Here is a 25,019-nt window from a genome sequence, read left to right on the forward strand (position 1 = left end):
ATAGATAGATAGATAGATAGATAGATAGACAGACAGACAGATAGATAGATAGATAGATAGATAGTTAGATAGATAGATAGACAGACAGATAGATAGATAGATAGATAGATAGATAGATAGATAGATAGATAGATAGATAGATAGATAGATAGATAGACAGACAGACAGACAGACAGATAGATAGATAGATAGATAGATAGATAGATAGATAGATAGATAGATAGATAGATAGATAGATAGATAGATAGACAGACAGACAGATAGATAGATAGATAGATAGATAGATAGATAGATAGATAGATAGATAGATAGATAGATAGATAGATAGATAGATAGCCTTCTGATAAAAAAATTGTTATAACAGTAAGGAAAAGGAATAAAAGTTAAATTATGATTTGAACACATCTTTGCTTATTTTAATTTTATAATCCGATAACCAGATTGTATGCACATCATTAAAAACAATACAATATATTCAGAGAAAATTAATAATTCTTACATTGAAACATTCTCTGCATCATTAGTCAACACTATATAATCAGACCAATGTAGTAGTACATTAGGTTTAGTCAGTTTCATTGACCGATAGTCTTCAACTACATACAACTCACGGCATCTAGATGTCGCCTTACTTTTCACGTAGCGTACAAACAGTATTTAGACAATAAAATGGAAATTGGCATTGTCGATACAGTTGACGCTGTGCACTTCCGTACAGCCATTACTGGCGACATTGAAGGCCATCCCATTAGGGCATTTGCCGTGGATTGTAACTCCGTTTGAACATTCCACGTAGCCTTGGCAATTGGACGGATCAGGGTAGTTACCATTCAGCAGCTGATACGTGGCACAAATATTACTGGCAACTGAAAAACAAAATAATTCATTAGGCTAATTACATCTCGCAACAAGGATTTCGCTGTTGAGAGCGTTCTTTGGTTAACGACAGTAGAAATAGCCAGGTGACACACACAAAATAGTGACGTTCAGTGATAGGAACACATAAACTATACGGAAGGAGCTTGGAATTGATAAAGTAGGCATCGTTGTAATAAGCCAATTGAAATGATAGCTAGTTTAACGTAAACGACGGAGTTGATTATATTGAACTCCATTGCATTGCGACGCGGGTAATAGTAAACCTTTAACTGTTTATCTAAAGTATAAATAATTGTTGTTGTTTTTTTGGTTTGATTGTATTTTAAAACTTACTAGTTAAATTCGCAATCAACTGATAAATTATACAATCAAAGCAAGTCAAAGCAAACAGAGAACACACACAATATATTTGGATATTTAAATTGTTCTTTATGCCTGATCAGAGGTGCGGTGGCTGAGTGGTAAAGTGCTTGGCTTCCTAACCGGAGGTCCCGTGTGCGAATCCTGGTAAAGACTGGGATTTTTAATTTCGGAATGTTTATAGCTCCTATGAGTCAAGCCACCTCTAGCCTGACATTAGTAGCCATTCTTACTTTTCTTCAAGACAGATACAGAAAAGATCTGGTTTGTTTTTTTCTGTTCAGCTTTAAAAGTGGCCAAGTGGAAAAGCGTTTGGTTTCATAACTGAGGAGGTCACAAGTTCGAATTCCGTTAAGGACTTAGATTTTTAAAGATTTGAGGACGTGCCTGAATCGATCCAACACAACTAGGAATCCAAACATTATTTTGGAAAGTTGGTCATTGTTTAGTCACATTGCATCCTCGTTAACCTTCACAACGTCTTCCCCTTTGACCACAAGGGAACACCAATGTCCAGCATATCAACACATTTTTTTTATTTTGCTTTTTACTTTAGCAAAAAATATTTGGACTATATTTTGTTACAGATTTATTCTAATTACACTTTAAAACAAAAGTAATATAACGAATTAAACAAAAATTCCAACTTTATTTCCAATGCTATATTAAACAATACATTCAAAACAAACTCACGACATTTACATTATCCGCGCGACGCTCTATCAACTGAACAAACGAGCCAAAGCTTTAAGGTTGAAATAAAGGAGTCAAGTTTTTACTTCCAACATCCATCGATAAAGTGTAAGTGTAAACTAATCTCCCAAATTTAAGTATTATAAACATTGGATACAGATACATACGTAATGTAGATAATACCTATATGTGTTGATGGTCGCTTGTACATGACTTGTGCATTACTTACTTGGAGGCACTGTCACAGGTGTAGCTGTAGTGCCAGCGTCGTTGCAGTGGGTTGTGCTTGAGGCTGAGTTCATGCAGGTTCTCGAAACGACGTCAAAAAGTGTTCCGGCGGGACATAAGACGATTGTGGTTTGAAAGTTGTCACATTTGACGAACCTGTCACAATACATTGGGTGAGGATGGGCATCGTCTCTCCAGTTATTAGTTTGGCAATAGTCTTGAGACACTGCAGAGTGAAACACACACAAATAAAAGGATTGGTTTGACAATAGTCTTGATAGGCTCCAGAGTTAAACACAGAAATAAAAGGATTGGTTTGACAATAGTCTTGATAGGCTCCAGAGTTAAACACACAAATAAAAGGATTGATTCGATACTAGACTTAAACAAAGACATGAATGAAAGGATTGATTAGACAATGGTCTGGACACAACACAAAGTAAATCACACACGTGAAATGATAAGATTTGACAATAGTTTTGACACGCTGCAGAGTTAAACACTGTTAGACATATACTTAGTATTTATAGTATGTATAGAGACGCACCATAATTGACGGACTTTGAACGCGACTAGTGACGTTATGACTTAGTTGGGTTAGAGACTATACGTAGAGACATAAAGTTAGTTGGTGATAGGATTCCTTAGGGATAACACGTATTTATCGAAGGAGACTCAACTGTGGCCTTTTCCTGTATTAAATCATCATCTGAATCGCCTAACAGTTTTGGATTTATCTTTTCACTTGTTACCTATGTATGTGTCTAAGTTTTGTTTGTTAGTCGCATTGAATACACCTGTAATCTGTCGAATTCAGACAGACATCAATAACTACAAGACGGAAGGCTCATTACAGTGGCACCCCGCATACCAAACGCTCGCTCAGGCAACGGGTCGTACACTCGAGGATAGAAGAAACATCATCGTAGTTACGGCTGAACGCAGAATCATCGCAGAGTGACTTCTTTTATAAGTTCTATCAATCGTCAGTTCAACAACCAGCCGTCTATACGAGCGTACGTTCAACGAGCCGTTTACTCAGGATGACCATAGTCAGACTAGTGATCATCACAACGTCTGGTCTACACAAAGCTTATGATATCAACGTCTGATCTTTATGTTATTAAATCGACCTGAAGTAAAAGACGGTCATTAAACCTGTTTTGAGAAGGACAGTCAGAAGTCATTTTGAGTACTTAAAGATCGTTAGCCAACTGAATTGTACAGAATCGCTCTGTCATATCCCTTTGAAAGTCTTTATGGAGCAGTTTGCTCATTGAACCAGTCGCCATTTGTCGTCACGGTCTCTGTAGTTAACCTTTAAAATGTTATTAACAAATGTGAATCCCAACTTCAGTCATTTTTTTAAAGAGAGAAATCCTAAACCTTTAGATGAAATATCTGACATTATGAGAATATATAAAAATGCATACCCATCTAATCCATTCTCCCATAAATATAAGAATAAGATACATTTAGTAGGATACTCAGATGAAAAAAAAAGTCAGAAGTAAGAATAAATACACTAGAGAAAATGAAGATAGGTTTGAAAATAGACAGAGATAGAAATGGAAGATCTAAATCTAGAGATACTCATTTTGAGGAAATAACTTGTTCTAATTGCTAAAAGAAAGGTCCCAAAGCTTCCCATTGCAAAAAAACTATATATTATAGATCAAATAATAGGAATTCATATAATAGATATCAAAACAGAAGAAGAAGTAGTAAACATAGAGATAAAAATCAAACAAGCAGAGTTTACTATACATATGAAAATCAAGATAGGGATCATAGTGATGAGGATAGTGAAACTATGGTTATGTTATAGAAGAGATTAACATGGTAGAAGAAAAGAGAAATAATTTTACACTATTCCCAGGTTTAGTGAATGGCAAAGTTGTAAATTGCATTAGGGACACCGCTTGTACAACAATTGCTGTTCAATCAAAATTTGTAGAATCTTGGTGTTACTAAGGTTACATGAAAAGTGTCAGACTATTAGATGGCAGTATTAAGAAGTCTAAAGCTTGCATAATATTTGTTAAGACACCTTTCTTTACAGGTTCTTGTAATGGAGTAGCCCTACTTAGTTTATCACAGGATAAGTTATAAGGTAACATAAGGGAATTAGATCTTGTACCATCAGGGACATAGATGGCAAAACAAATATAGTTATTTGTTAAACATTTGCACCGGAAGCTCAAAATTGGAACCAGTGAAGTCTGCCCGTATAGAGTGTCACCAGAGAATGCTGTCTATGTCCTCTAGGACTGCTCTCTTTATCAAGAGGCCCGTATATGACACTGGCCCCAAAGCACCCCAATAGAAAGAAACTATATTGAGAGCTCCCTGATTTGAAGACCACTGCGCAGTTCATCTCATTTATTGGTCTAGTTATCTGAACACTCCAGCATAAAAATGAGAACGAAGAAGAAGAAAGAATTTGTTAAACAGAAACAAGAGACAAAGAAATACCAAACAATCAAATAGACCCAGGAATAACTCATTTAAAAGAAACATAACTAGCTATAATTGTAATAAGCAAGGACATTTTGCCAGAGATTGTTGGATCATGGCAAAAGAAGAATGCGAGTTCTCATTATTATAGAAGTGAAAGAATGAATCAAAATAAAACTAAACACAGTAATGACTATAGTGTAAATACAGAAGTAAGTAAGTACAGAAGTTACAGTAATCACTATGATTATAGGACAAGATGTGATGTTTTAAATTAAAATAAGAGTTCAGTGTTCTGAATATGGAAGTAAGTTAAATTAAACTAGAAGCTGATGTTATGAAATGATATATGAAATTCTATAAGTTTTGTTTTTAAAGAATTGGATTATTACAAGTTAAAAATAATATGAAACAGATGAATCTTCATTTGAAATATAATGTTGGTTAAAGAGTATATGACTACAATGAGTAATGAGTACATTCTAAGTTGCGGCATTCCATAGAATAGTGATGATATGTCTTAAACTTATGAAGTTGTAAAACTAATGGGGGGGGGGGAACAGAGAGGTACTATATTGGCACATGTTTATTGATAAATAATGGTAAATAGTTTATATCAGGGATGGGCAAATTACGGCCCGCGGGCTACATGCGGCCCGCCGGAGTGTTTCATGCGGTCCGCCGACACCTACAGAAATCAGATGTGCCCACAGTGTATACATATAAAAATGCAAAAATTAAAAATAGTATATTATATAAATTATTGAAACTGTCTCACAATAAAAGTTTGAATTAAACGAAGATTATGCTTTTTGGCTATACATAAATACACTCAATTGAAAACACAATTTCTGAGTGTTGGATAGCCTTGGAACAAGATGACAAGTGTATCAACTGATGGAGCTCGATCCTTCACTGAGAAAAATAGTTTTATATAATATCCGAACCATAAACTCTAAACATGAAAGTTTGCACAAAGCTAAATAAAATTTCAATATTACAATAGTCTAAACAATATTACCATAAAGCTTATTTGAGCTAGAGATGTTAACCACTGGTAGTTACAATTTATGAACCAAATAATTTAATGTATTTGCTAGGTTAGCATGAGCAAAGCAAATGAGAAGAATATGAAATCTCAAGGAAGAAATAGTTATGTTACTTGAAGGACATTGACTGTTATTTTGTTACCAATATTTCTAATGAAGAGTGGAAGAAAGATTTCATGTTTTTATTATAATACATATTGCAATTGGTTTCTTGCATATTAAATGCAAATCCATGTTAAATCTTTCTACACAAGGCTTTGCCATTTCTACAAGCAAGCAAAAGATAACAGGTTTTGTCATTTTCCTTTGCTGAAAGGTGAAACCATTTCTGGTGAAATAATTAAAAGTACAACACTTATTAAGATTCATTAATTGTGCAATTTATAAAAACAAATTTTAAAACGTCAAGAACCAGTTTTCAATACCAACTGCTCATCATTTAGCGCAGAAGCTGATTAAGCTCCAGAGGACATAACTCCAAGAAAAGAGAAGTTCCAGTCAGTACTTCCACGGGAGTTTTATTGGTGCCAGAAGCTGTATTTCCACACTTAAGAAAACTTTGCTTCTGTTCACACCATTTGGGTACACATACATCTGTTTTTCTTCTTTTTTATTTTCATTTTGCATGTTGGATTGTTCAGATCAGTAATTCTATATCTGAGATGAACTGCGCAGTGATTTCCAGATCAGGCAGTTCGCCGAATAGTCTTTGGAGAGCTTTGGGAAAGAGTCTTGTTCGGGTCTCTTGATTTAGTATGCACCATTGAAGGACATGGTCAACATTCTCCGATGATGGGGCAGGTTTCGCTAGTCCCGACATTTAACTTCCGGAACTTATATTGTCTCATTCAGTGAGCAAGCATTTTTTGTGAGGAAAATAAACAAGTATAATCACTGGTCAATGTTGAATGACTGTAATTTGACAGCAGTCACTAGGGTAACAACTAGTAAGATAGTTTCACAGTTCCGGAACTTTATGCACGAGTGTAAAAAGTAAAATACTGCACATTAAGTACAAATATATATTTGTAGCGATATTGTGATACAAAAAGACAACAGCAGTTTTTTTAAAAATCGTAAAATTGATTTCAAAAATTGATAACTCTTGTTGTAATTTTTTAAGGTGGACTGTGAAAAAAAGAAAGAAAGAAACGTGACTATAATACAGTGTAAATATGAACTAAAAGACATTTTACACAGTTAGCTAGCGTATCTTTCTAAGTTATATATATATATGTGTGTGTGTGTTTATGTGTGTGTGCGGCCCGCCATTCAATTTTTTTTAATGCGGCCCTCGATACAAAAAGGTTTATATGATGTCTAGAATGAAAATTAGATGAGGAACAGATACATATAAATACTTTGTATATAGTACATTGCTGTTTTGTATTATATTATTATATTATAATATTAATTAACATGGCACACATTGAATGAGAGTGAAAAGTTGACATAAGTAAAATGTATAGTTCTTGTAAATAGACATCTGAAAGTAAGTATGTAAATAGGCATCTGAAAGTAAGTATGTAAATAGACATCTGAAAGTAAGTATGTAGATAGGCATCTGAAAGTAAGTATGTAAATAGACATCTGAAAGTAAGTATGTAAATAGGCATCTGAAAGTAAGTATCTAAATAGACATCTTAAAGTAAGTATGTAAATAGACATCTGAAAGTAAGTATGTAAATAGACATCTGAAAGTAAGTATGTAAATAGACATCTGAAAGTAAGTATGTAAATAGGCATCTGAAAGTAAGTATGTAAATAGACATCTGAAAGTAAGTATGTAAATAGGCATCTGAAAGTAAGTATGTAAATAGACATCTGAAAGTAAGTATGTCAATAGACATCTGAAAGTAAGTATGTAAATAGACATCTGAAAGTAAGTATGTCAATAGGCATCTGAAAGTAAGTATGTCAATAGACATCTGAAAGTAAGTATGTAAATAGGCATCTGAAAGTAAGTATGTAAATAGACATCTGAAAGTAAGTATGTAAATAGGCATCTGAAAGTAAGTATGTAAATAGACATCTGAAAGTAAGTATGTCAATAGACATCTGAAAGTAAGTATGTAAATAGACATCTGAAAGTAAGTATGTAAATAGGCATCTGAAAGTAAGTATGTATATATATTTTATTTTGCATCATATCATTTATCATTGGTGAAAGTTAGGCTCTGTTGAAAATGGTGAGAGAGAAAAAAATGGACAAAATCACGTAGAAGGGTATCAGAAATATGTTATTAAATTTTGAAATAACTTTTATAATCGATTTTATAATGTTACTATTATACACTGCTACCAGTGGACGATACTTGTTGAGGGAACCATGCCATTAACTGAGTGCCTACAGAATGCCACATTACCATATAATATAAACTTTAATGAACTGAGTGCCTACAGAATGCCATATTGCCACATAGTATGAACTATGGTGAACTGTTAGAGACATACATGTGGAGTTTTGGAATTGTTAGAACATTTATGGTAAAGTGGTAAACTATATATAGAGACAATCAATCAAGGTACACTCTAGAGACACACTAAGAAACTGTAGATAATACATATGTGCAGATGGTCGCTTTTACTTGACTAGTGCATTACTTACTTGGAGGCACTGTCACAGGTGTAGCTGTAGTACCAGCGTCATTGCAGTGGATTGTGCCTGAAGCTGCGTTCATGCAGGTTCTCGAAACGGCGTCAAAAAGTGTTCCGGCGGGACATGAGGTGATCGTGGTTTGAAAGTTGTAACATTTTACGAACCTATCACAATACACTGGGTGAGGATGTACAGCGTCCTTCCAGTTATTGATGCGGCAATATTCTTGAGACACTGCAGAGTTAAACACACATAAATAAAAGGATTGGTTTGACAATAGTCTTGAGACGCTGTAGAGTTAAACACACATAAATAAAAGGATTGGTATGACAAAAGTCTTGACAGGGTCCAGAGTTAAACACACACAAACAAAACGATTGATTTGATACTAGACTTGACAGAGTTAAACAAAGACATGAATGAAAGGATTGATTTGATACTAGACTTGACAGAGTTAAACAAAGACATGAATGAAAGGATTGATTTGATACTAGACTTGACAGAGTTAAACAAAGACATGAATGAAACGAATTGATTTGATACTAGACTTGACAGAGTTAAACAAAGACATGAATGAAACGATTGATTAGGCAATGGTCTGGACACAACACAAAGTTAAGCACACAATTGAAATGACAAGATTTGACAATAGTTTTGACAAGCTGCAGAGTTAAACACAGACTTGATAGAAACGATTGATTCGACATTAGACTGGAAACAGCAAGGGAGTTAAAGATACACACACATACACCAATATAATGACGAACACATGTAGCTCTAGTTTTGTTGACAGTAAAAAAAAAAAAGAGATTGCAATCCTACAGATCCTGAAAGAATGTCTAGTAGACTGTAGTAGACTGTAGTAGACTGCTTCATTCAAAATAGTGTTAAGATTGAACATGATGATGTTAAAAATAAAAATATTGTATTGGAGATAATTTATAAAAAGTCTTTTACCTAATGGAAAACAGAATTGGAAGAAAATCAAAACTTAAGTTCTACTCTCTTCCTCAGTAAAACATTACTGTTACTCATCGAAAATGTGTGAAGTGTCTATTTTGTCCCCTCATTTTGTCTAGTACTTTGAAATATAAACAACTAGATTACTTGTTCTCCCCACCCTCTTGTTTTCGTCGCTAAAGTTACATGAGGTAAGTCTAGTCCGACTTGCAGAAATAAAATAGTGATCTTCATCACTGTTTAGTCATGAAGAGAATTATATATATTGATACTCTTATATTTTTTACGAAGTTCTGTGCCTCTGTTTGAACATTGCAAAATAAATAGAAAATCTTTTTTTTTAGCAACTCCCGTAATGGGAAAAGCCGCTATTAGTTTTGTGTAGTCTGTCTATCCGTCTATCACGTTTTAATTTATAAAAAAAAAAGAAGAGCTATTGAAAATTATATTTGACCTCTTTTGTGCTTTGCAAAGTTTAGGGACAAAGCAACTTGTTGTCTTGTGAACTATTTTAAAAAGCGGTTCTTTTTTTTTTCATAAAAATAAACCTCTTTTAACAGATAAAGAAGATTATTATCTATCTTTTGTTGTAACATTAGTGCATTGAGTTTTAGCACACACATACTCTTCGAGTACGAAAATTAATGAGGAATTTTACGTGGCTACGCAGCCCTAGCTGTGACCTACCTATTTAGCCACTACCAACATAGACATACCCATTGTCCGGTTGTGGTCGATTTAGATTCTTTTCGCTGTCTACGTCTGTATACTGCGGCCTATGTAAGAAATATCCAGCTGTTTCGTTCGAAAACCGCCTTGTGTTCATTTGCCATTTGCCCTCTTCTATATCAAGTTGACGCTTCAGGTGGGGGGGGGGGGGGAGGAAGGACTTCTGTTCACCAAAAAAAAAAAGATTGACGGTCGACCTCATACAACGTAGCTGTCAAACTATAAGCAGTCCCTCTATACACCCCATACAACATAGCTGTCGAACTATAAGCAGTGCCTCTATACACCCCATTGTGACAAGTCGGATTAAAGTCTTGGCCGTTTTGGGTGTCTAGGGGATTTTATAGTTTGAGAATCCTTACTTGCACATATAAACTACAAGCACAGCGTTATAATGCAGGCAACAAATACTATATTTAGATGTAAACTTATGTACAGTTTATTATACAAAATAAGATAATGAAGGGTGAAATGCTGTACAGTTGCTAGTATGGGATCTAGCGTATTTACATATATAGGACTATCATCATCAGATATTAGAACCAAATGGTCTGAGTGTCATTAGGCTGGTTGCTTAGCTTTTGGTCCTGTGCTGCACTGGTGAGACGGGTGTGGCTGATACTGATGCTGTCTGCTGGTGGGCTGGCGTAGTGGATCCAGGCTCCGTGTGCAGTCCAACTTGTATGGTTGCAGAGCTAAGCTGCGTCTACCAATCAGTTAAGCCAGTGACGAGTCTGTGGCTAGCGTTGTTACTTGGACTCTTGAAGGATGAGTAGGTCTGATGTCTACAGATCTGGTGCCAGCAAATCTGCTATCAGCTTTAGGTTGCTAAGATTTCAGGCGGATGTAGCCTATAGATAAAAGCTGCAACGATATAATGTATGCGTCGGTTTAGCCATAATGATAACACTGGGAGGTAGATGCCTTTCCGTGAAGGACATCTTCAGACTGATGTATAGAAACCATAAGCTAGTTTCATATTTATCAAAGGGACCTAACAAATGAATATAGTGTCCCATCAAGGGAGATAACAATAATAATGGGGACTCCCATAAAGGGAAATAACAAACAGTAATAAGTGATATATGATAAGTAATACAAGTGTCGTTCACCAATCACGGTGAATAGCAAGTACATACATCACTAAGATAAATGAGATGAAAAGGGGAAGGGGAGATCAACGTCTGATACTCGCCCATGCTCTCACATAAGTAAACATAGAGCATAAGTAAATACATACTCAGTAATAAGACATGTTTACAGAAATGCTTTGATAACTCCCTGCCAAGGAATTAATCAATGATAATATATTGAAAGCTCGTGCCGAGCGCTACTATATCAGAGTTAAATTAATAATAGTCAAAGAGCTAAATACATCTGGTAAGAATTGTTAATAAATTCTAGTCCAGATGGCTTGAACATTTAGCTACAAAGGTCATGATATAAAATATAAGTATACAGTAATCTACTTACATCATCCATGATAAGAATGCACAAATATATACACAAGTAATCTATATTATAAAGTAGAATGTGAGGGGTATGTATGTATGTATGTATGTTACTTATAGACATCAAAACCGCTTGACCAATCTTGATAAAACTAGGCAGGAATGTTCCTTGGGTACCAACTTAGACCGTAGTGTATGTATTGTAGCCCTAAAACAAACTTAAGACCCTCAAAAAAAAATAAAGTTGTCCGACTCTATTACAGCTATAGTATTTTATGGATCTAGGCCATGTCTACAATGTTGACATGAGAAAAGATAGAAAGGATTTAGACCTAGATCTAATTTTAAGAAATACACTTTGCGCAGATAGTTTTTTACTTTGACACATGAAAATACAAAAGAAGATCCATTGATTTCATTATATAATAAAATTAACCTTCAATTTTGTGTTTCAAAAGCATTTTTTACATTAATTAGTTCCTTATATCTGTGACTACAGATTTCCTGACGAACATTCTTTCATTAGACAATTCCGTAATGAATCGCGTACTAAAAATTAATTCGTTTAATTGTTTACTTTATAATCCCATCCCTAGATCTAAAACTCTAATTCAACTCTAAGATGATAAAACTTCTCTTCGCACAGATAGTTTTATACTTTAACACATAAACATATTAATTAAAGTACATTCATTTCATATTTTGATCAAATAAACATTCAAATTTGGTTTTCTAAAGCTACATTCGTTTACGAAAGCTGCGAAGCCCAGTTGAGATAGGCCTAGATCTATATTCATTCATGAATCGCGTACTAAAAATTATTTCGTTTAATTGTTCACTTTATAATACCATGCCTAGATCTAAAACTCTAATCCAACTATTTTAACGTATAAATATATTAATTAAAGTCCATTCATTTCATATTTTGATCAAATAAACATTCCAATTTGGTTTTCTAAATCTACATTCGGTTACGAAAGCTGCGAAGCCGAGGTGAGATAGGCCTAGATCTATATTCATTCATGAATCGCGTACTAAAAATTATTTCGTTTAATTGTTCACTTTATAATCCCATTCATTTAACAAAGCTATCGCTCTTTTCGTTTTTAATAGATAAGAATGTATCGACTTCGGGTAAACCATTTTCGCAAAACTAATTTTATTTTCGTAGCGAAAGAGAAATAACGTGAAAGGATCATTAGCTACGTTTAACATACATCTAAATCCAATCCACTAGATTATTCAAAAGCAAATGTTTTAATTTTTAAAAAAATGGATTTTCCCCTATTAGCTATTTTGATCTGATAGCTTCATTCACACTATTTTTACATTGACACATTCGCTTTACTTATTACATTATTATTTCGTTTAATTGTTTACAAACACTCTCAGTGACTATATCGACAGTAATGCGCAAATAAAGACCCGCGGGTCGCGGGTAACATATGTCTAGTGTAGTAATAAATGCACAAATATATATATATATACATTAATAAGTAAAATGGTTCTCAAGCACTTTACTAAGTTACATACCACCAATCCAAAGTGAAATAAGGGAATGAAAATAGTCTGGAGCTCAAGCAAGAGTTAGATGTGCTCCCTGTGGGCTCTCCAGCGTGAATGAGATCGGACGATGAAGTTTGTCCATATACACGTGGATAGAAAGGGGGGGGTGAGTGGCGGGAGATAGGTGCAAAGGTGGTCTAGATTATTTGACGTCTTTGACAAAGGGGGTCCACGCTTGACCGTGACGAGAGTTTCCGGGAGATAGACATTGCGCGAAGGCGCGAGTTGAAAGTCCAGGAAATCAGCCCAGGTGGCCAGGTGGATTATGAAGGGGAGATTATCGGAGCTCGGCCAAAATCAAGGGAGATTATACCTTGATAATGGCTAGTGCTAGACGAACAGCGTTGCCCGGGGCGTTGAGTTGAATGGGCACTTTGAAGTGACCAGCCGCTCCCAACTAGGGGGGGGGGTCAACGGATGTTTGCCAAGATAGGAAAAGGGGAGTGTACTCTTGTCAAGAGTCTAGTGTGGCACGTGTCAAGGTGGGGATAGTAAAATGTGACATCGCTGCCAAAGGGGGTGGGGTTGGATTGGAGGGGTGGTGGCTGCGTTTTTAGCGCTTGATTGGCTAAATTAATAAAATTGATGATTAATAGCGAGTAAATTAATTAATTAAATGCTTAGACCTGAGTGATATCTTGAGTGAGCTAAAACGGTTCGTCACACCCATACAACGTAGCTGTCAAACTATAAGCAGTGCCTCTATACACCCCATACAACGTAGCTGTCGAACTATAAGCAGTGCCTCTATACACCCCATACAACATAGCTGTCGAACTATAAGCAGTCCCTCTATACACCCCATACAACATAGCTGTCGAACTATAAGCAGTGCCTCTATACACCCCATACAACGTAGCTGTCGAACTATAAGCAGTCTCTCTATACACCCCATACAACGTAGCTGTCGAACTATAAGCAGTGCCTCTATACACCCCATACAACATAGCTGTCGAACTATAAGCAGTGCCTCTATACACCCCATACAACGTAGCTGTCGAACTATAAGCAGTCTCTCTATACACCCCATACAACATAGCTGTCGAACTATAAGCAGTGCCTCTATACACCCCATACAACGTAGATGTCGAACTATAAGCAGTCTCTCTATACACCCAATACAACATAGCTGTCGAACTATAAGCAGTGCCTCTATACACCCCATACAACATAGCTGTCGAACTATAAGCAGTCTCTCTATACACCCCATACAACGTAGCTGTCGAACTATAAGCAGTCCCTCTATACACCCCATACAACATAGCTGTCGAACTATAAGCAGTCCCTCTATACACCCCATACAACATAGCTGTCGAACTATAAGCAGTCCCTCTATACACCCCATACAACATAGCTGTCGAACTATAAGCAGTCTCTCTATACACCCCATACAACATAGCTGTCGAACTATAAGCAGTCCCTCTATACACCCAATACAACATAGCTGTCGAACTATAAGCAGTGCATCTATACACCCCATACAACGTAGCTGTCAAACTATAAGCAGTCCCTCTATACACCCCATACAACGTAGCTGTCGAACTATAAGCAGTGCCTCTATACACCCCATACAACATAGCTGTCGAACTATAAGCAGTGCCTCTATACACCCCATACAACGTAGCTGTCGAACTATAAGCAGTGCCTCTATACACCCCATACAACGTAGCTGTCGAACTATAAGCAGTGCCTCTATACACCTCATACAACGTAGCTGTCGAACTATAAGCAGTCCCTCTATACACCTCATACAACGTAGCTGTCGAACTATAAGCAGTCTCTCTATACACCTCATACAACATAGCTGTCGAACTATAAGCAGTGCCTCTATACACCCCATACAACATAGCTGTCGAACTATAAGCAGTCCCTCTATACGCCCCATACAACGTAGCTGTCGAACTATAAGCAGTCCCTCTATACACCCCATACAACATAGCTGTCGAACTATAAGCAGTGCCTCTATACACCCCATACAACGTAGCTGTCGAACTATAAGCAGTCCCTCTATACACCCCATACAACGTAGCTGTCGAACTATAAGCAGTGCCTCTATACACCCCATACAACATAGCTGTCGAACTATAAGCAGTGCCTCTATACACCCCATACAACATAGCTGTCGAACTATAAGCAGTGCCTCTATACACCTCATACAACGTAGCTGTCGAACTATAAGCAGTGCCTCTATACACCCCATACAACATAGCTGTCGAACTATAAGCAGTGCCTCTATACACCCCATACAACATAGCTGTCGAACTATAAGCAGTGCCTCTATACACCCCATACAACATAGCTGTCGAACTATAAGCAGTGCCTCTATACACCCCATACAACATAGCTGTCAAACTATAAGCAGTGCCTCTATACACCCCATACAACGTAGCTGTCGAACTATAAGCAGTCCCTCTATACACCCCATACAACATAGCTGTCGAACTATAAGCAGTCCCTCTATACACCCCATACAACATAGCTGTCGAACTATAAGCAGTGTCTCTATACACCCCATACAACGTAGCTGTCGAACTATAAGCAGTCTCTCTATACACCCCATACAACATAGCTGTCGAACTATAAGCAGTCCCTCTATACACCCCATACAACGTAGCTGTCGAACTATAAGCAGTCCCTCTATACACCCCATACAACATAGCTGTCGAACTATAAGCAGTGCCTCTATACACCCCATACAACATAGCTGTCGAACTATAAGCAGTCTCTCTATACACCCCATACAACATAGCTGTCGAACTATAAGCAGTCCCTCTATACACCCAATACAACATAGCTGTCGAACTATAAGCAGTGCATCTATACACCCCATACAACGTAGCTGTCAAACTATAAGCAGTCCCTCTATACACCCCATACAACGTAGCTGTCGAACTATAAGCAGTGCCTCTATACACCCCATACAACATAGCTGTCGAACTATAAGCAGTGCCTCTATACACCCCATACAACGTAGCTGTCGAACTATAAGCAGTGCCTCTATACACCCCATACAACGTAGCTGTCGAACTATAAGCAGTGCCTCTATACACCTCATACAACGTAGCTGTCGAACTATAAGCAGTCCCTCTATACACCTCATACAACGTAGCTGTCGAACTATAAGCAGTCTCTCTATACACCTCATACAACATAGCTGTCGAACTATAAGCAGTGCCTCTATACACCCCATACAACATAGCTGTCGAACTATAAGCAGTCCCTCTATACGCCCCATACAACGTAGCTGTCGAACTATAAGCAGTCCCTCTATACACCCCATACAACATAGCTGTCGAACTATAAGCAGTGCCTCTATACACCCCATACAACGTAGCTGTCGAACTATAAGCAGTCCCTCTATACACCCCATACAACGTAGCTGTCGAACTATAAGCAGTGCCTCTATACACCCCATACAACATAGCTGTCGAACTATAAGCAGTGCCTCTATACACCCCATACAACATAGCTGTCGAACTATAAGCAGTGCCTCTATACACCTCATACAACGTAGCTGTCGAACTATAAGCAGTGCCTCTATACACCCCATACAACATAGCTGTCGAACTATAAGCAGTGCCTCTATACACCCCATACAACATAGCTGTCGAACTATAAGCAGTGCCTCTATACACCCCATACAACATAGCTGTCGAACTATAAGCAGTGCCTCTATACACCCCATACAACATAGCTGTCAAACTATAAGCAGTGCCTCTATACACCCCATACAACGTAGCTGTCGAACTATAAGCAGTCCCTCTATACACCCCATACAACATAGCTGTCGAACTATAAGCAGTCCCTCTATACACCCCATACAACATAGCTGTCGAACTATAAGCAGTGTCTCTATACACCCCATACAACGTAGCTGTCGAACTATAAGCAGTCTCTCTATACACCCCATACAACATAGCTGTCGAACTATAAGCAGTCCCTCTATACACCCCATACAACGTAGCTGTCGAACTATAAGCAGTCCCTCTATACACCCCATACAACATATCTGTCGAACTATAAGCAGTGCCTCTATACACCCCATACAACATAGCTGTCGAACTATAAGCAGTGCCTCTATACACCCCATACAACGTAGCTGTCGAACTATAAGCAGTCTCTCTATACACCCCATACAACGTAGCTGTCGAACTATAAGCAGTGCCTCTATACACCCCATACAACATAGCTGTCGAACTATAAGCAGTGCCTCTATACACCCCATACAACGTAGCTGTCGAACTATAAGCAGTGCCTCTATACACCCCATACAACATAGCTGTCAAACTATAAGCAGTGCCTCTATACACCCCATACAACGTAGCTGTCGAACTATAAGCAGTGCCTCTATACACCCCATACAACGTAGCTGTCGAACTATAAGCAGTGCCTCTATACACCTCATACAACGTAGCTGTCGAACTATAAGCAGTGCCTCTATACACCCCATACAACGTAGCTGTCGAACTATAAGCAGTGCCTCTATACACCCCATACAACGTAGCTGTCGAACTTTAAGCAGTCTCTCTATACACCCCATACAACATAGCTGTCGAACTATAAGCAGTCCCTCTATACACCCCATACAACGTAGCTGTCGAACTATAAGCAGTGCCTCTATACACCCCATACAACGTAGCTGTCGAACTATAAGCAGTGCCTCTATACACCCCATACAACATAGCTGTCGAACTATAAGCAGTGCCTCTATACACCCCATACAACGTAGCTGTCGAACTATAAGCAGTGCCTCTATACACCCCATACAACGTAGCTGTCGAACTATAAGCAGTGCCTCTATACACCCCATACAACGTAGCTGTCGAACTATAAGCAGTGCCTCTATACACCCCATACAACGTAGCTGTCGAACTATAAGCAGTGCCTCTATACACCCCATACAACATAGCTGTCGAACTATAAGCAGTGCCTCTATACACCCCATACAACGTAGCTGTCGAACTATAAGCAGTGCCTCTATACACCCCATACAACGTAGCTGTCGAACTATAAGCAGTGCCTCTATACACCCCATACAACGTAGCTGTCGAACTATAAGCAGTGCCTCTATACACCCCATACAACGTAGCTGTCGAACTATAAGCAGTCCCTCTATACACCCCATACAACATAGCTGTCGAACTATAAGCAGTGCCTCTATACACCCAATACAACGTAGCTGTCGAACTATAAGCAGTGCCTCTATACACCCCATACAACGTAGCTGTCGAACTATAAGCAGTGCCTCTATACACCCCATACAACATAGCTGTCGAACTATAAGCAGTGCCTCTATACACCCCATACAACATAGCTGTCGAACTATAAGCAGTGCCTCTATACACCCCATACAACGTAGCTGTCGAACTATAAGCAGTGCCTCTATACACCCCATACAACATAGCTGTCGAACTATAAGCAGTGCCTCTATACACCCCATACAACATAGCTGTCGAACTATAAGCAGTGCCTCTATACACCCCATACAACATAGCTGTCGAACTATAAGCAGTCCCTCTATACACCCCATACAACATAGCTGTCGAACTATAAGCAGTGCCTCTATACACCCCATACAACATAGCTGTCGAACTATAAGCAGTGCCTCTATACACCCCATACAACATAGCTGTCGAACTATAAGCAGTCCCTCTATACACCCCATACAACATAGCTGTCGAACTATAAGCAGTGCCTCTATACACCCCATACAACATAGCTGTCGAACTATAAGCAGTGCCTCTATACACCCCATACAACGTAGCTGTCGAACTATAAGCAGTCTCTCTATACACCCCATACAACGTAGCTGTCGAACTATAAGCTGTCCCTCTATACACCCCATACAACGTAGCTGTCGAACTATAAGCAGTGCCTCTATACACCCCATACAACGTAGCTGTCGAACTATAAGCTGTCCCTCTATACACCCCATACAACGTAGCTGTCGAACTATAAGCAGTGCCTCTATACACCCCATACAACGTAGCTGTCGAACTATAAGCAGTCTCTCTATACACCCCATACAACATAGCTGTCGAACTATAAGCAGTCTCTCTATACACCCCATACAACATAGCTGTCGAACTATAAGCAGTGCCTCTATACACCCCATACAACGTAGCTGTCGAACTATAAGCAGTCTCTCTATACACCCCATACAACATAGCTGTCGAACTATAAGCAGTCTCTCTATACACCCCATACAACATAGCTGTCGAACTATAAGCAGTGCCTCTATACACCCCATACAACATAGCTGTCGAACTATAAGCAGTGCCTCTATACACCCCATACAACGTAGCTGTCGAACTATAAACAGTCTCTCTATACACCCCATACAACATAGCTGTCGAACTATAAGCAGTGCCTCTATACACCTCATACAACGTAGCTGTCGAACTATAAGCAGTCTCTCTATACACCCCATACAACATAGCTGTCGAACTATAAGCAGTGCCTCTATACACCCCATACAACGTAGCTGTCGAACTATAAGCAGTGCCTCTATACACCTCATACAACATAGCTGTCGAACTATAAGCAGTGCCTCTAAACACCCCATACAACATAGCTGTCGAACTATAAGCAGTCTCTCTATACACCTCATACAACGTAGCTGTCGAACTATAAGCAGTGCCTCTATACACCCCATACAACGTAGCTGTCGAACTATAAGCAGTGCCTCTATACACCCCATACAACATAGCTGTCGAACTATAAGCAGTGCCTCTATACACCCCATACAACGTAGCTGTCGAACTATAAGCAGTGCCTCTATACACCCCATACAACGTAGCTGTCGAACTATAAGCAGTGCCTCTATACACCCCATACAACATAGCTGTCGAACTATAAGCAGTCCCTCTATACACCCCATACAACATAGCTGTCGAACTATAAGCAGTGCCTCTATACACCCCATACAACGTAGCTGTCGAACTATAAGCAGTGCCTCTATACACCCCATACAACATAGCTGTCGAACTATAAGCAGTGCCTCTATACACCCCATACAACGTAGCTGTCGAACTATAAGCAGTGCCTCTATACACCCCATACAACGTAGCTGTCGAACTATAAGCAGTCTCTCTATACACCCCATACAACGTAGCTGTCGAACTATAAGCAGTGCCTCTATACACCCCATACAACGTAGCTGTCGAACTATAAGCAGTGCCTCTATACACCCCATACAACGTAGCTGTCGAACTATAAGCAGTCTCTCTATACACCCCATACAACGTAGCTGTCGAACTATAAGCAGTCCCTCTATACACCCCATACAACGTAGCTGTCGAACTATAAGCAGTCTCTCTATACACCCCATACAACGTAGCTGTCGAACTATAAGCAGTCTCTCTATACACCCCATACAACGTAGCTGTCGAACTATAAGCAGTGCCTCTATACACCCCATACAACATAGCTGTCGAACTATAAGCAGTGCCTCTATACACCTCATACAACGTAGCTGTCGAACTATAAGCAGTGCCTCTATACACCTCATACAACGTAGCTGTCGAACTATAAGCAGTCCCTCTATACACCTCATACAACATAGCTGTCGAACTATAAGCAGTGCCTCTATACACCTCATACAACGTAGCTGTCGAACTATAAGCAGTGCCTCTATACACCTCATACAACATAGCTGTCGAACTATAAGCAGTCCCTCTATACACCTCATACAACGTAGCTGTCGAACTATAAGCAGTGCCTCTATACACCCCATACAACGTAGCTGTCGAACTATAAGCAGTGCCTCTATACACCCCATACAACGTAGCTGTCGAACTATAAGCAGTGCCTCTATACACCCCATACAAGGTAGCTGTCGAACTATGAGCAGTGCCTCAATACACCCCATACAACGTAGCTGTCGAACTATAAGCAGTCTCTCTATACACCCCATACAACGTAGCTGTCGAACTATAAGCAGTGCCTCTATACACCTCATACAACGTAGCTGTCGAACTATAAGCAGTGCCTCTATACACCTCATACAACGTAGCTGTCGAACTATAAGCAGTCTCTCTATACACCCCATACAACGTAGCTGTCGAACTATAAGCAGTCTCTCTATACACCCCATACAACATAGCTGTCGAACTATAAGCAGTGTCTCTATACACCCCATACAACGTAGCTGTCGAACTATAAGCAGTGCCTCTATACACCCCATACAACATAGCTGTCGAACTATAAGCAGTCCCTCTATACACCCCATACAACATAGCTGTCGAACTATAAGCAGTGCCTCTATACACCACATACAATCTTTCGCAAAAACATCGCTATTAGTAGCTTAGCCTTGTCAATGTATGTCATGTTGAAGTGAAGACGTCTTTGGTGAAAGCATTCAAGTTTGGTCTTAGTTGCTTTCTGTACCCATGTCTCAGATTCATATGGAAGAGTTGGGAGAAAATTGTTTGCTTGACACTGATTGTTGTAGGCACGCGGAGCGATTTATTCCGACGCACTTTCGCTTCGCTTTCGCGTCCAAAAAACACTACTGGTCTTAGCCTGACGTTTATCAATTCCACTTAAAAGTGATCCCTCATTTGTTATTGCACTTCCCAGATATGTAAAGTTTAATCAGTAGATAGAACGCATTGCCGTCTGAGTGGAACCTGACGTTTTATACCAACCAGGAAATTTAATCCTTCAGTATTCCCAGATACGCCTAAATATGTAAGGTCTCGCTCCTTAGATATTTTAACACCTAATTTCTCTGATCATGTTAAAACGTGAAATAATTATTTATTGTACCTAACAAAATATGAATCAATTTAAAAAATTAACTAATAAGTCAATTGATTATTGACTAAAACTCCCGCTGTTATCATTTATCTATTTGTCTACAATCTACAGATGAAAAAATACAAATGTTCCCACAAGCCATGTTCAGACTGGTTACAAACAGGTCCTCGTGTTTTGATTGTGTATGATCCCAGGAAAACATGTTTTAATATTAACATTTTGTATGAGTCTCCCATATTTAGCAGCACTGTCTGCAACTTGCACCAAGTATTACTATCAAAATTAGCATGTGATGTGGAGTTACTTGCAGAGAAACAAATTTGACGCTAATCATAATCTTTGATCATTTTAGTTTTCACGTGACTAGGGAACGTGTACAGCCGTGGCTACATTAAATGTTTTTATCACCCATAGCGCCTCTAGAAGTTACTAGAGTTTTTTAAATACGCGCAAATGTCATCGCCACCTAAAAAACATTCTTAATCCTTGAGAAGCACTGACCTAGATAAGCACGAGTAATGTTGAAAGTACATTCTAAGACTTTCAGATAAGAACGAAGTAGTCGAAAAACAAATGTGAGCCATAAAAACTTGAGACAACCTTTTGTTTTAACTCAATCAAGTATTGGTCTTCATTTCTAGCTCTATACTAGTCTCGGATCATTACTTGTTAAATAGGCTACCTGGGCGCATTCAAACATTCTCGGATTTTTCCAATGTTGATAGTATGGATGTCTACAAAACTTCATATTCATTTTAAGACAATGTCATGAGGGCATGAAGGCTCGTGTTCAGGAGAGTGGAAAACCATCTGAGCCCTTTGAAGTATCAAACGGGGTAAAACAAGGCTGTGTCCTAACACCTACTCTGTTCAGTATTATGTTCTCTGCTATGCTGACAGATGCATTCACAAAGAGAGAAAACATCAGGATAAATATAACATACAGATTTGATGGTGGCTAATTCCACCCAAGGCGGCTCAATACAAAATCAGAAACTAAATCAGCAGTAATCAGGGACTTGCTATTCGCTTTTGGACAAAAACCTGTGAAGCATTGATCACATCTCAAATATAGCAGATCTATTTGGCATTGTATCTACTAGATTAGCTCAGAGCTATAAGTCTATACCTCCTACTATAATTCAATGTTAATGTGTGAATGTTTAGATCTAGTTGTTAGATTGCATATGTTAGAAGACCATTGTTTCTTCCTTATGGTGACATGTAGAAACGTTATTTCTAGTCTGGCGATCATAAATCATCCATTCATGCTATCGGCTCTCTATGAATTCCACTTATTTGTTGATTTTGATACAGGAACATTTTTAATTCATTGCGTATTTTTCGGCACAATCTGACAGTCAAAAACATATCTCTCAGAAAGTAATTATTAAATCCTTCATTCTTCGATAGACATCGATAGTAAATGATTTTTAAGTTACCTGCAAAATTGACCAGCACAGCACTGAGGAGTAAAAAGAATACAGCTTGATGTTGAAACGACCTAGCCATCTTGTCTCGCTGTCCTAACTTCATTGGAAGAAGTCTCGGAGATAAACAACATTTATTGACAGTTTTATTTCGTAAAATTTTCTTATCAATAGATCGCGTTAACAGCAGAAGAAAATAGTACAGGTCAGACTGCAAAAGGTTAAATAGTGTAATGTTGAAGAATGCGAATGTCGTGGAATGCTGGGCTCGTGCTTCCTGGAGTCACACTTAACATGTAACCAACACAAATGGTAGAGATTGAATGAGTCCAGTTTTGGCAGACAAGATATAACATTTATTTAATAAAACAATAAGTTGCACACTTTATGGTAGTTACGAAAATGATCCAATACATAGAATACAGTCGCGTCCACATAACGATGTTACTATACACATCCAATATACTAAATTTTATTAAATCACATCCGCATCACAGCGGGTAACAATAAACTTCAAAGTTACTACTTGACTCTCTAAGTCACTACTGTCCGCACCGGACCAAAAGATACTACTGACTGCACTAAAAGTCAATGTTGTCATTCTTACTTCCTGTTTCTTATCTAAATCATTTAAATTATTTAAAATTTAGATCTTAGATATCTTAGATCTTGAGTGCTAAATCAGAAGTTTAGTTTATGTAGATCTACATCCCTACAAATCAATGCTGAAAGATTATCAAATATCGTCAGGCTATTAGTTTGTAACCAGTTTGTTATTAAGTTAAGAGCAATGCCTGGTCGTGCAGTTAGCGTGCTGAACTGATTATCTCCACGGTCCCGGGTTGTTTGTTCTACTCTACCTGTCAAGTACAATTAATTAATTACCAAAAAGCTAGTTTACTAACAGTTTTTTTTAAACGATTCCTATTTTGCCAGGTCCAAGAAATAAGTGTGCTAAATTTCAACTTAATCTGAGAATGTGTGTGGGAGAAATAACGTGCACAAACTTTTTACCAGAGAGAGTTGATGCGAAAAATTTTAGCTTTTATTACTTAACTTAAGCCTAGAACAACTAAACTTTTTTTCATAATCAAAATCACAGGGTTCTAATTTACCAAAAACGATTTGTATTTTTCCGCAATTTAAACGAAATGTTTTTAAATGTTTTAAGCATAGTTTTAAGTATAAAATTAAGTTTATGTCAATGTTTTCCTTCCACGTTTGTTTTTTAAATTTATGTTTCTTTCTCCACAGATCTAGATTTGAATCGTATTCTCTAAATCTAGATAATTGTCGGTGTGAATGTAAGGGATTATTCTTGAATCAGTGTGATTATCAAATATATGTTTACAAAGAGGACTGAACATCTGTATGGAGAAACTTACTACAGTTTGAAATGTATAGACTATGGGGAGCGAGATCTATATACTGTTCGTTGAGATGAGAGATTCTGTATAAGATGCTTTGCTGGACCTAAATCTATGACTGACAAAATATTATATTGTTAGATCTCCATGTTACTGTAGCATTGTTAGGTCTCCATGCGTAATCAATATTTGCTCGACCACGATAAATTCCTCCATGTCGAACCCTATCCTCTCCAGAAACAAGTTCATGATTTTTATTCAAATATTTATTAGGATAAGGTTCAGTCACGATCATTACGTTGTTTTGTAAAATAAATATCGTCATAATAGAAACTAGACAGACAGACAGACAGACAGACAGACAGATAGATAGATAGATAGATAGATAGATAGATAGATAGATAGATAGATAGATAGATAGATAGATAGATAGCCTTCTGGCAAAAATTGTAATAACAGTAAAAAAAATTAGAATCATTTAAAATTAT

The 25,019-nt window shown here is 37.9% G+C and overlaps 1 protein-coding gene across 1 annotated transcript; it reads right to left on the reverse strand.

The window, feature by feature from the left end:
- Positions 1–388: 388 nt before the first annotated feature.
- LOC106079438 (probable endochitinase) lies at positions 389–24,436 on the reverse strand. Its single transcript, XM_056023699.1, has 4 exons — positions 23,177–24,436; positions 8,275–8,499; positions 2,162–2,386; positions 389–866 (listed from the first exon to the last, which is right to left on the reverse strand). The coding sequence occupies exons 1-4, from the start codon at positions 23,268–23,270 to the stop codon at positions 658–660; spliced, it is 753 nt and encodes a 250-aa protein (XP_055879674.1). The 5' UTR covers positions 23,271–24,436; the 3' UTR covers positions 389–657.
- Positions 24,437–25,019: the final 583 nt, after the last annotated feature.

This window comes from Biomphalaria glabrata, chromosome 3 (genome assembly GCF_947242115.1).
Source record: "Biomphalaria glabrata chromosome 3, xgBioGlab47.1, whole genome shotgun sequence".
Taxonomy (NCBI): Eukaryota; Metazoa; Mollusca; class Gastropoda; family Planorbidae; genus Biomphalaria; species Biomphalaria glabrata.

Bases quoted from the DNA above. Each gene is read 5' to 3' on its own strand.
- LOC106079438 (XM_056023699.1), bottom strand. From the start codon at position 23,270: ATGAAGTTAGGACAGCGAGACAAGATGGCTAGGTCGTTTCAACATCAA. The intron at 2,387-8,274 runs GTAAGTAATGCA...TTCACTCTGCAG, and splicing joins ACCTGTGACAGTGCCTCCAA to TGTCTCAAGACTATTGCCAA. The intron at 867-2,161 runs GTAAGTAATGCA...TTTGTTTTTCAG, and splicing joins ACCTGTGACAGTGCCTCCAA to TTGCCAGTAATATTTGTGCC.